This window comes from Dendrobates tinctorius, unplaced genomic scaffold (assembly GCF_039654945.1).
Source record: "Dendrobates tinctorius isolate UK_male_01 unplaced genomic scaffold, ASM3965494v1 ptg000417l, whole genome shotgun sequence".
NCBI lineage: Eukaryota > Metazoa > Chordata > Amphibia > Anura > Dendrobatidae > Dendrobates > Dendrobates tinctorius.
In genome coordinates this window covers 103136-116984 of record NW_027362081.1, presented here as the reverse complement: position 1 = coordinate 116984, position 13849 = coordinate 103136, and the positions used below count along the sequence as shown (strand labels likewise).

Below are 13849 nucleotides of genomic sequence, written 5' to 3'. Positions count from 1 at the left end.
AACCCAGTCCGTCAGGGAAAAAGTATATATTGACAGTGGTAGATTATGCCACATGGTATCCAGAGGCGGTTGCATTACCTAACATACTGGCAGAGACGGTGGCGGCTGCCCTGCTCCAGGTTTTCTCACGGTTTGGATTTCCCTGGGAGGTTATCTTGGACCAGGGTACCCAGTTTACAGCAGAGGTGACCAACCAACTGTGGAAGCTGTGCGGCGTAAAGTCCATTAGAAGCGCCCCGTACCACCCGCAAACCAAAGGGTTGTCTGAACGTTTTAGCGGAACATTAAAACAGCTCATTGGGACTTTTACCAGGACCAACAGGGACTGGGAGAAATTCTTGCCACACTTCCTGTTTGCCTATCGGGAGGTGCCCCAAGAATCCACGGGATTCGAACCGTTATACGGGAGGTGAGTAAGGTGACCCCTAGACTTAGTGCGAGAACACTGGGAAGGGGAGGGAGCCATAGAAGGGATACCTATTGTGCCCTACATGCTGGAATTCAGGGACCGCCTACAGGAGCTAACTCAGGCTGTACGTGAGAACATGGAGGCAGCCCAACGGCGCCAGCGCGTGTGGTACGATCGGAGGGCCAGAGGACGCACTTTTTGATAGGAAAGAAGGCCCTGGTGTTAGAACCAACTAGGCAGAACAAGTTCAAAGCTGCATGGCAGGGGCCCTACCAGGTAGTGGGGAAAATAGCCAACACCACCTACAATGTCGCCGATTGTGACGACCCCAGGGTTATCCACGTGTTCCATGTGAATATGCTGAAGTCCTACCGGGATGCCCTGAAGAGGTAGTGGCCATCTGTGCACCCGAAGCAGAGGATTTAGCAGGACTCCCCTTGCCTGATGTCTTAGGGGAGAGGACTCAGTCTAAAACATGGGACCAGGTACACTTGGGAGAAAACCTAGGGCCCCCGGGAGAGACAGCAGGCGGAGGCGTTGTTGAGGCAGCGACAGAGGATGTTTACAGAGAGACCGGGGTACATCCACCTGGTACAACACAAGGTTGAGACTTAGGATCAGACCCCCGAGACAACCCCCCTTCCACGTCCCGGAGTCTGTACGAGAAGGGATGCGACAAGAGATACAAGAGATGTTGCGTTTAGGAGTCATTGAAGAGTGAGATAGTCTCTGGGCATCCCCCGTAGTGTTAGTACCCAAGAAGGATGGGAATACCCGGTTTTGTGAAGACTATTGCAAGCTAAATGAGAAAAAGGAAATTTGTCCCCAATTACAGCAGCATAGCCAAGCCCCTCACTGATCTGACCCGTAAGAACCTCCCCCGCCAGGTCACCTGGCCCCCCGTGTGTGAGGAAGCCTTTCGCCAGCTAAAGGACGCCCTCACAAATACCACGGTATTGGCCGCACCCAATCCAACTAAACGTTTCCTTGTTGACACAGACGCTTCTATATTTGGATTGGGGGCAGTGCTGAGCCAAGTCGGGCCGGACGGTCAAGACCACCCGGTAGCTTACCTGAGTCGGAAACTACAGCCCCGCGAAGTAAGCTATGCGGACATCGAGAAGGAGTGCCTGGCAGTAGTATGGGCACTCAAGAAGTTAGAACCATATTTGTATGGACGACAGTTTTCCCTCCTAACGGACCATAATCCCCTAGTGGGGCTTAATCGGGTCTCTGGAGACAACGCCAGATTACTGCGGTGGAGTTTAGTCCTACAACCTCTAGACTTCACCATCCACTACAGACCCCGCAAACAAAATGGTAACGCCAATGGACTAAGTCGACAAACGGAACTTGTACCAACCCCATAGACTTCGGTCATCCCCAAGCCGATCCGTTAAGGATCAGACTGTGTATGCCGATCGCATCGCTGAAAAGGGGCAGCAGTGTTACAGAACCCCCCAGCACCCCGAATAGGAGATGCATGTATGATAGGTGCAATGTGAGACGCATACCCGTAATGCAGCAACCGATCGGCTGCGACCCCTGGGCAGAGGTAAACGAGAAATCCCACTTTGACCTCCCCCACCTTTGTAAATCCCATGGTAAATGATCGGGGGTCGCCGGCCACCTGCGGCTATTGTAATGTACGTCTGGCGTCTTATTTGGAGCCTGTTATCTACTGGCCGGTGAGTAAAATGTTGTCACACTGGAAATACGTGGAGAAGCAATGATCTTTTATATGTTCCCATGTTACAAAGCCTTTCAAGCCAGCGTCCTTCATCCAGAAGCGAGGAAAAGCAGAGTGGACCACCTGAAACACGGGGTGGTAATGTAAGAGGTATTACAGCACAGAAGTCCCCATTACAACATCTGTGGACAGGAGAGATGTGAATGGCATCTGCAGACAGGAGGGTTGTGGATGACATCTGTAGAAAGGAGAGTTGTGGATGGAATCTGCTGACATAAGAAGTGTGAATGGTATCTGCAGACAGGAGAGATTATTATTATTATTATTATTTATTTATATAGCACCATTGGTTCCATGGTGCTGTACATGAGAAGGGGTTACATACAAAATTACAGATATCACTTACAGTAAACAAACTAACAATGACAGACTGATACAGAGGGGAGAGAGGACCCTGCCCTTTCGGGCTTACGTGCTACAGGATGGTGGGGAAGGAGACAGTAGGTTGGGGGGTTGCAGCAGTTCCGGTGTTGGATGAGGTGATATCACCGGTAGTGGTGAGAGGGAAGGAGGTAGCGGGGATCATTGCAGGCTGTAAGCTTTCTTGAAGAGGTGGGTTTTCAGGTTCCGTCTGAAAGATCCAAATGTGGTTGATAGTCGGACTTGTTGGGGAAAAGAATTCCAGAGAATAGGGGCTATTCGGGAGAAGACTTGGAGGCGGTTGGGTGAGGAGCGAATAAGTGTGGAGGAGAGGAGGTCTTGGGAGGACCTGAGATTACGTGAGGGAAGGTATCGGGAGATTAGTTCAGAGACATATGGGGGAGACAGGTTATAGATGGCCTTGTAGGTCAGTATTAGTAATTTGAACTGGATATGCTGAGGGAATGGGAGCCAGTGAAGAGATCTGCAGAGGGGAGAAGCGGAGGAGTAGCGAGGAGAGAGATGAATTAGTCGGGCGGCAGAGTTAAAGATGGACTGGAGAGGTGCGAGGGTGTTAGCAGGGAGACCACAGAAAAGGATGTTGCAGTAGTCTAGGCGGGAGATCATGAGGGCATGCACAAGCATTTTAGTAGATTGAGGGTTGTGGAAAGGAATAATTCTGGAGATATTTTTGAGCTGGAGGCAACAGGAGGTAGAAAGAGCTTAGATGTGCGGTTTGAAGGACAGGGCAGAGTCAAAGGTTACTCCGAGGCAGCGGACTTCCGGTACTGGGGAAAGTGTGATGTCATTAATTGTTATAGCTAGGTCGGGTAAGGAAGATCTGTGAGATGGAGGAAAGATGATGAGTTCAGATTTGTCTACATTGAGTTTGATGACATCTGCAGACAGGAGAGATGTGAATGGCATCTGCAGACAGGAGAGTTGTGGATGACATCTGCAGACAGGAGAGATGTGGATGACATCTGCAGAAAGGAGAGATGTGGATGACATCGGTGGACAGGAGAGATGTGGATGACATCTGCAGACAGGAGAGATGTGGATGGAATCTGCAGACAGGAGAGGTGTGGATGACATCTGCAGACAGGAGAGGTGTGGATGACATCTGCAGACAGGAGAGATGTGGATGGAATCTGCAGACAGGAGAGGTGTGGATGACATCTGCAGACAGGAGAGGTGTGGATGACATCTGCAGACAGGAGAGGTGTGGATGACATCTGCAGACAGGAGAGATGTGGATGACATCTGCAGACAGGAGAGTTGTGGATGGAATCTGCAGACAGGAGAGGTGTGGATGACATCTGCAGACAGGAGAGATGTGGATGACATCTGCAGACAGGAGAGTTGTGGATGGAATCTGCAGACAGGAGAGGTGGGGATAACCTGCATAATGCTAATAACCAGCAGATTAACCCCATATCTGCAGGTAGATAACTGACCTAACCATATATAAATATGCAACAAGGTACAGTGATATATACAGCACATACGAATACACTGGTTTCATGATTGTTTCTTTCCATTTTTCACATAAGGCTGACCCGCTCTTCGGACATCATCATGGCATTGTTCACTAAGGCGTGGGAATCGGTCGGATTTCTTCAGACAATTAACTCCGTGGTTCTTGGGCTTGTGGCTCAAATCAATGATTCTGCAACAATAGAAGAGATTGAATATGTAAAGAAAAACATGGAGTCTATTGACCGGCAGTTGGCGGTAGGGAGGGGCCTAATGAGAGATTGCGATGTCACCAGGTGTGAGGATGACATCGTAGTTGTGTACCAACAGTTGGCAGCTGTCGTCCGGGCTGGAAAATCTTACAAAGACACAGAGAAGGAGGTGTTCATCCAATATGTGTATGACTACAAGATCGACAGGCAGCTGAACGCGCTGTACAATCGGCTTCTGGGGGTCTCTGTCCTAGCAGACCACGTGACTCTCCTACAGCAGGTCATTCGAGACCACCACCCCCGCCGCTGGGAGATGATCGCCTTCTGCCAGCAGGTGAATTTTGTATTGGCCACCGGCCTACTGAGTCTCTTCGTTCACGGGTCTCTGACAGGAAGAGACGTCCAGCTCATGATGGGCAGATGGACGGACAAAATGTCTGTTCTGTATCGGAGAATGGAGGACACCTCGAGAGATTGTGCTGCGTACTTCAAGGAGCAGGCCCAGGAGGATGTGGAGAAGTATCTACCTCTCAATGAGACCTTACCAGATGATGAAAAGGCATCGGCCATGTTGAAAATGCTTGAAAAGAACTACGACTGGCTGCGCTGGGCAGTGATGGTCTCTCGGTCATCACCAGATGGGGAGGTCCTAGTGAAGGGAAGCTACATCTCAGTCAGGGGGGATTGTGGTACTCAGGTGGTCCTGAGCTATAGTGAGAACCCTGTCTCCCTGGAAAAAGGGAAGGTAAATCAGCTGATTGGGGAACTGGAATGGAAAATCCCAAACCCACCCCCCGACGTCTACGCCAACATTGAGGCCGATCCGGGCTATGCCAAGACGTACCTTGCCCAGAGAATGCTCCAGAAGTTGTCTGAGGGTCTTAGCAAGGGGGTCACCATCCACACTGTGCCGGGGAAGCTGCAGATGAGCGGAGACTTCCCCCCGGCCTCCTGCGTCCTGTATGAGTACAAGCACAGGATGGCGTCTGGTACCGTGTGTATCTTTGGGTGATTACATAGATTTCTCATAATTACACTACAATCGTAACTTCTCTCTTTTATTAGGGTCTTTCCAATAAATGAAAATATCACTGTCATTGCCATTCCCTCTCTCAGCATCTGAGGTCAATAGATAAACTCCTCATCATGAGGTTCCTGTTATTTCTCCTAATTATGAATAAATTGACAATTGGGTGTTTCCATTCTCCATGAAATATGGATGTGTCCCTGCTAGAGATAATAATAAATGTTATTTTTATAGCGCCGACATATTCCGCAGCACTTTACAGTTCAGAGGGGACTTGTACAGACAATAGACATTACAGCATAACAATAATCACATAGATCATAACAGATACCAAGAGGAGTGAGGGCCCTGCTCGCAAGCTTACAGTCTATGAGGAAAGAGGAGACACGAAAGGTGGATGGTAACAGTTGCTTTCATTGTTTTTAGGCCATGTGCACACGATGCAGATTTCCAGAGGATCCGCAGCGGATTTTACCGCGCAGAAACGCTGCATATCCGCATTGTGATGTACAGTAGCATGTTAATCAATAGAAAAAAAAACCGCTGTGCAGACGCTGCGGATTTTTCCACGCGGTTTTCTTGTGGTTCAAAATATGCAGCATGTCACTTCTTTTGTGCAGTTTTCCACCTGCTCCATTCGCCAAATCCGCAGGGGAAAACCGCACAAAAACCGCAAGAAAAATGGAAGAAATCCGCAGGAAAAATGCAGGTCATTTGACCTGCGGTTTTCTTCAATTCTGCACGGAAAAATCCGCAGGGCAAAAAAGTACATCTGCACTTAGCCTCATTGGTTGGACCATCCCTAGTGTAAGAATTGGGTGTTCCTGTTGCTGCATGAACCAGTTAACAGTCTAAATATGTAACAGTACAGACACAGAGGGTGATTAAATGCAAAAAGCATGTGAGAACATGATGCGAGGAACCTGGTTATGGTAAAAAATTTTGAAATGAGCAACAAAAGGATATTTAGGTTAGTGCGCTGAGGCGATAGGCACGCTTAAAACTGTGGGGATTGGGGATTAATCATACTAGACTGGGTAGTGCATTCCAAAGAATTGGCGCAGCACGTGTAAAGTCTTGGAGACGGGAGTGGGAGGTTCTGATTATTGAGGATGCTCACCTCAGGTCATCAGCAGAACGGAGGGCATGGGTAGGATGGTATACTGAAACAAGGGAGGAGATGTAGGGTGGTGCTGAGCCATGGAGGGCTTTGTGGGTGAGGGTAATAAGTTTATACTGAATTCTGGAGTGGATGGGTAGCCAGTGTAATGACTGGCACAAGGTAGAGGCATCGGTGTAACGATTGGTGAGGAATATGATCCTGGCTGCAGCATTAAAGACAGATTGGAGAGGGGAGAGTATGGTAAGAGGGAGACCGATTAGAAGAGAGTTACAATAGTCGAGACGAGAATGAATAAGAGAAACAGTAAGAGTTTTTGCAGAGTCAAAAGTAAGAAAGGGTCGAATTCTAGAAATGTTTTTGAGGTGCAGATAACAAGAGCGAGCCAGTGATCGAATGTGGGGGGCAAAGGAAAGCTCGGAATCAAGTATGACCCCAAGACAGCGGGCCTGTTGCTGGGGAGTAATGGTGGAACCACACACGGAAATGGCAATGTCGGGCATAGGTAGGTTAGCAGAGGGAGGAAACACGAGGAGTTCAGTTTTTGACAGGGTCAGTTTCAGATAGAGGGAGGACATGATGTTAGAAACAGCGGTAAGACAATCACTGGTGTTTTCCAAAAAGGCAGATGTGATACAGGAGAAGTTATAATTGGGTGTCATCAGCATAGAGATGGTGCTGGAAACCAAATCTACTGATTGCTTGACCATTTGGGGCAGTATACAAAGACAAGAGGAGGGGGCCTAGAACCGATCCTTGAGGAACCCCAACAGTAAGGGGAAGTTAAGAGGAGGAGGAGCCAGCAAAAGATACAGTAAAGGAGCGGTGAGAGAGATAGGAGGAGAACCGGGAGAGAACGGTGTCCTTGAGGCCAATGGAACGGAGCATAGTGAGGAGGAGCTGATGATCCACAGTGTCGAATGCTACAGAGAGATCCAAGAGAATTAGCATGGAGTAATGACCATTAGATTTAGCTGTTAGTAGATCATTAGAGACTTTAGTGAAGGCAGTTTCAGTGGAGTGCAAAGAGCGGAAACCGGATTGGAGAGGGTCGAGAAGAGAGTTATCTGAGAGATAGCGGATGTCGGGGTGGACTAGGCGTTATAGGAGTTTAGAGATGAAGGGAAGATTAGAGACAGGTCTATAGTTAGCGGCACAGTTTTGGTCGAGGGATGTTTTTTTTAAGTAGTGGATGTATGATGGCATGCTTAAATAAGGAGTAAAGATACCGGAAGAGAGAGAGAGGTTAAATATTTTAGTTAGGTGAGAGGTGACAACAGGGGAAAGGGACTGGAGGAGATGTGATGGAATGGGGTCACTGGTGCAAGTGGTTGGGCGAGAAGATGCAAGGAGCCTGCTTATTTCTTCTTCTGTTACTGGTTCAAAATTAGAGAGTGAGCTAGATGCAGTGGGGGAGGTAGGTGTGACGACCATCTGCGAATCTGGGCTGCAGTAGGACAGCGCCCGGAGTAACCCTGAGACCCTTAACCCCTATACAGGGATCTGGAATTGTAGCAAGGCCCAGGGGTAGCTGTCTAGGTGCGCAGTGGACCAGAGCAGAACGGTCGTCAAGGGGTTAAAACTAAAACCCGTAATAGTGGTCCGGAGACAGGAGTTCAAAAACAGCAGGCAGAAGATGGGTCAGAAGTCCAAGCCAAGGTCAGCGTCAATAATCGGGAGCACGGCAAAGGTACAAAATCAGCAGGCAATCGAAGGGTCAGAAATCCAGGCTGAGGTCAGAGTTAACTTTAGTAAATCACACAGTAGCATGCAGGGGAACCAAGAATATATCCAGCGGCTTGCAAGACCAGTCCCAAGGTATTTGAGGGATCAGGTCATCCCTCACAGGTTCCCGGACTGATGATGTCATCAGGACCGCCCCCAGGACCAGGCCGGATGGTGATGCACCAACCCCTTCATGACTGACAGAGGAGCGGAGCCTGCATCCACCAGATGCCTGCGCAGGAGCCCCATCTCTGTTGCCGCCATCACTCAGGGGCGAACCACGGCGCTTCCCAGTGGCCGAGGCAGGAACAGCAGGCCCCGAGTTAGACGGTGCGGTGACAGTCCGGCGCCTCCTAGAGGCCGAGGCTGGGACAGCAGGCCCTGAGTCTGACGGCGACGTGACCCCCCTCCTCTAAGAGGGGCCTCCGGACCCTCAAAACGCGGTTTGTCAGGGTGAAGGAGATGAAACCACCTAATTAATGCTTTGGCATGGATGTCCCCTGCGGGGACCCAGGACCTCTCTTCCGGGCCGTAGCCCTTCCAGTGTACAAGATACTGTACGGACCCTCTTACAAGGCGGGAGTCAAGGACATCCTGGACTTCATACTCCATGGTACCCCTGACCGAAACAGGAGGAGGAGGGGACTGGACAGGATGAATTGGAGAGTGATACAGCTTGAGGAGAGATTTATGGAAGACGTTGGGCAATTTGAATGACTGAGGGAGTTTTAAACGGAAGGCCACCTGGTTAATCACCTCTATAATTTCGTATGGACCAATAAATCTGGGACCCAGTTTGGCAGATGGCACTTTAAGCTTGATGTTTTTGGTGGAGAGCCAGACCTTGTCTCCAACTCCCAGGTGCGGCCCCTTAGATCGCCATCTGTTCGCAGCCGAAGCCTGTCTAACCTGGGCCCCTTTCAAGTTGGAGTTTACCTCAGACCAAACTGTTCTTAAGTGATGTATATTTTTCTCTACCCCAGGGAGCTCCGACATCCTGGCCGAGAATGAACCAAAGCGCGGATGCAGTCCATCGTTGCAGAAAAAGGGGGTAGTCTTAATGGAGTCCTGGTACCGATTGTTTAGGGCAAACTCAGCTAATGGCAGATGTTCCACCCAATCGGACTGATGTTCTGACACATAACAGCGAAGGTATTACTCCAGAGCCTGGTTGGTACGCTCAGTTTGACCATTGGTTTCGGGGTGGTAGGCCAAGGAGAAGGACAACTCAATACCAATGCGTTTGCAGAACGCCCTCCAGAACTTTGAAACGAACTGAGTACCCCTGTCGGACACAATATTGACCTTAGCACCGTGCAGACGTACAACATGTAGAATGAACAGTTTACTCAAAGTTTCGGAGTTAGGTAACCCCGACAGGGGGACAAAATGACACTGTTTGCTGAACCTGTCCACCACCACCCAGATACACGTTTTCCCATCTGAGGACGGCAGGTCCGTAATGAAGTCCATGGAGATGCGGGTCCATGGACTCTCAGGGGTGGGCAAGGACTGGAGCCATAGTCTTTACAGTCCTTAACCACCGTCGGCCACCAAAAGTTCCTAGTTACCAGTCTGGTGGTATTATTGAGACCAGGATGGCCTGCCAGAACAGAGTCATGCGATTCATTAAGAATTTGTAGGCGAAACATAGCCGGAACGAACAATTTTTTGGGGGGCGTAGTGTCAGGAGCTTGTTCTGGGGACCTACCGATCTCCTCCAGAAGGTCCAAAGACACTGCGGACACAACGATCCCATTGGCCAATATCGGGACTGGTTCACAGTCCTCGACTTGTGAGGTGCAAAAACTGCGAGAGAGGGCATCGGCCCTCACATTTTTAGTACCAGGGCGGAAGGTGATTATAAAATCAAACCTAGAGAAGAAGAAGGCCCACCTGGCTTGTCTAGGATTTAGTCTTTTAGCTGACTCCAGGTAGGTCAGGTTCTTGTGATCAGTATTTACAGTGATCTTATGTTTGGCGCTCTCGAGGAAGTGGCGCCATTCCTCGAAGGCCCATATAATTGCCAATAGTTCCCGATTACCTATATCATAGTTTTTTTCAGTGGAAGAGAATTTGCGGGAAAAAAAAAGCACATGGGCGAAGCTGAATGAGGGATGCAGTGCCTTGCGATAGCACTGCTCCCACTCCGACTTCAGAGGCATCTACTTCCATGATAAATGGGCGGTCCAGATCCGGCTGAACCAAAACCGGGTTGGCTACAAAGCACTCCTTTAGCGTAGAAAATGCCTGAATTGTCTCAGGGTTCCAATTGGCCACGTCTGCCCCTTTCCGGGTCAAATCCGTGAGCGGTTTGGCGATCTCTGAGAAACCCCTCATGAACTTGTGGTAGTAATTAACAAACCCTAAAAATCGCTGCAGTGCCTTTAGCGATTTGGGTTGTACCCAGGCTTTAATAGGTTGGATTTTGGCAGGATCCATGCGGAACCCTTTGCCTGAGACCATGTACCCTAAAAACTGTACCTCCTCAGCAAAAAAAACACATTTCTCCAGTTTAGCAAACAAGGAGTGTTCTCTCAGTCTCTGCAGTACCGAACGGACATGTCGAGCGTGTGTCACAGGGTCAGCAGAGTAAATCAAAATGTCATCCAAATACACTACGACATACACCCCACAAATGTCTCTGAAAATATCATTAACGAAGTTCTGAAACACGGCAGGTGAGTTACTGAGTCCAAACGGCATTACGAGGTACTCAAAGTGGCCAAGGGGTGTATTAAACGCGGTTTTCCACTCATCCCCCTCTCTTATGCGGACCAGATTATATGCCCCCGGAGGTCAAGTTTAGTAAACCAACGGGCTCCCATTAGCTGATTAAAAAGATCAGGGATGAGTGGAAGCGGGTACTGGTTCTTTATAGTGGTTGCATTTAATTTCCGGTAATCAATGCAGGGTCTGAGACCACCATCTTTCTTCTCCAAAAAGAAGAACCCGGCCCCAACTGGTGAAATGGACGGTCTAATAAACCCTTTTTTTAAGCTGTCTGCTATATAGTCATTCATGGCCTGACGCTCTGGACTGGAGAGATTAAATATTCTCCCTTTTGGGAGACGGGCACCCGGAATCAGGTCTATAGGGCAATCATACTCTCTGTGAGGGTAACTTCTCAGATTCTACAACAGAAAAAACATCCTCATAGTCCCTGAAAGCAAACGGTATGCGGGAGGTTTTAACCTTAACTTGGTTTACTGCTAATGATATGCAGTTATCCTGACACTGTGAACTCCAGCGCACAACATCAGCCAGGTGCCAGTCAATGACAGGATTGTGCTGGCGTAGCCACGGTATCCCCAGAATAACAGCAGAGGATAAATTATCCATCACAAAAAATGACACAAGCTCAGTGTGTAATGTTCCCACAGACATAGCAATTTTGGCAGTAACAAATTTAACCCCCTCCTGAATTATAGATGTGCCATTAATAGCCGTGGTTTTAATAGGGGCATTAAGCCTTAGCAGCGGCACACCAAGATTCCTAGCAGCCAAAGAATCCATAAAATTTCCTTCAGATCCACAATCCACATAAGCTTTTAAACACAGAGATTTCTGACGAAATGAAAGAGAAATAGGTAGTAAAACTTTAGCCGCATCTGCGGGCAATACCTGAGCCCCTGGGCAACCATAGCCAGAGCTGCCCAGAGGCCGAAGTCCCAGGAGTATGGATCTCTGACGAGCAGCTCTCTCCCTGAGGACTCCAGACTGCAGCATGCTGGTGCAGGAGAGTGATCTTCCAGGCTGTGCAATGCAACAGGTGCTCAGGCCAAAAATCAGCTCAGTCAGAAGAAGAGGAAAAAAAAATTCAGGGAGACTGCTTTTGTATATGTTGGATATATACACAAGAAGCAGTTAATAGTTGTGGCCGGATATAATGTAACGTCCGTCTGCGACTCTGGGCTGCAGTAAGACTGCACCCCGAGAAACACTGATACCCTTTACCCCTATACAGGGATCTGGATTTACAGCAGAGCCCAGGAGGCGCTGTCTGAATATGAGCAGCGGCCAGAGCAGGACGGTCGCCAGAGAGGGGTTAAAAAACGGGACCAAAAGCGAAGTCAGGTATCCGAGTCTTAACCGGGCGGACAGCAGAAGTACAAAAACGGCAGGCAATAGCAGAGTCAAATTCAGGCCAAGGTCAGAGTCAAAAACCAGGAGGACGGCAGAGGTACAGAATCAGAATATCCAGGCCAAGGTCACAAACCGGGAGAATAGCAGAAGTACAGAATCGTCAGGCAATAGAGGGGTCAGGAATCCAGGCTGAGGTCAGAGTCAAACAATAGTCAATCACTAAGTAACACACAGGGGAACCAAGAATACATCCGGCGGCTTGCAAGACCAGTGCCCCTTCATGACTGACAGAGGAGCGGAGCCTGCGTCCAGCGGATGCCTGCGCAAGAGCCTCATGTCTATTGCCGCCATTAATCGGGGGTGAAGCACAGCGCCTCCCAGTGACCGAGGCAGGAACAGCAGGCCCTGAGTCATACCGTGATGTGACAGTCCGGCGCCTCCTAATGGCCAAGGCCGAGACAGCAGGTCCTGAGTCTGATGGCGACGTGACAGAGGGGATCCAAAAATGCTGCAGTGAACAGTTCTAATGATGTAGATCTCACAAATATAGGTTTCTTGTATATATGATTAATTGGTACTATTATATTTGATCTGAAAATGAGCACTGTACTAGACAAAGAGCCATGTGCTTCAGAACTGTTTTCAACCAGTTTTCTCAAACTGATCTGTGGCACACTAGGGTCTCAAGTTATACAGCTGCTGGCAGGGAGAGAAGGAGGGGGGCTGCAGCTTGTGAAGGGGGTGAAGCTGCAAGGGGGATCCTCGCTGGAGCAGGTCATTCACAAAGCCAAGGAGATGTAGCAGAGCCCTGTATGTGTGATTGAACAATAAGGATATGTGCACACATTGCAGATTTAGATGCGGATCCACAGCGTTTTTGGATGCATGGAATTGCATCAAATTCGCAGTGTAGTGCACAACCAATGATAGGGAATGGGAAATTAAGAATTATGTGCACATGCTTTTTTTCCGCAGCATGTCAATTCTTTTTGCGGATCTGCAGCGTTTCTGCACCCATTGACTTCCATTGCGTCCGTCAAATCCACAGCAAAACCACAGATGTAAAATGAATAGCGGTTTTGCTGCGTATTTGGTACAGATTTGAGAGTCAAACGCTGCAGAGGGAAGTGATGTCAAAGGAAGTGTGTAGGCGGAGAGTGTGTGTTTTGGCGAGGAACAATTGAGTCACCATCTTAAAAATGGAGTCCTATCATCGCATGGGGATGGATGTCGGGCGTCTGATTGATTTGGTAAATATTGTGTGTGTGTCTGTCTGTGCCCATGCAACGATAGTGACTGATTGTAGTCAGTTGTCGGATGGGACTACTGCTCCCATCCGGATATGATGATGGGAGAGTAGTCCCATCTTCAGGAAACTGATTACAATTGTTAAAAAACACAAACACATACAGGACATACAACAGAGTACATACTCACCTAATACACCTAATTCCCCAAAGCCCTCGTTCCCCTGAAAAAAAATAAAAAAATATATACTCCCTAGTCCGCCGTAATCCAATATAATGACTGTCCCACGCCGATCTCCCACGTCATCCGTCGATACACTACAGCAGATAATCGCTCCTGCAGTGTATCACAGCGCCCCTGAAGTTTCCCATTGTTTGGGTGCTCCGTGCTGTCACTTTACGGCATTTGTGCAGAATGAGAATTTTCCTACGCAGCT

At 48.9% G+C, this 13849-nt stretch overlaps 1 protein-coding gene across 1 annotated transcript; it reads left to right on the top strand.

Annotated features, from left to right (window-relative positions):
* Positions 1-4091: 4091 nt before the first annotated feature.
* On the top strand, positions 4092-5421 carry LOC141076484 (uncharacterized). The gene has a single exon (XM_073563969.1). The coding sequence runs from the start codon at positions 4098-4100 to the stop codon at positions 5217-5219; it is 1122 nt and encodes a 373-aa protein (XP_073420070.1). The 5' UTR covers positions 4092-4097; the 3' UTR covers positions 5220-5421.
* The last annotated feature ends 8428 nt before the right edge of the window (positions 5422-13849 follow it).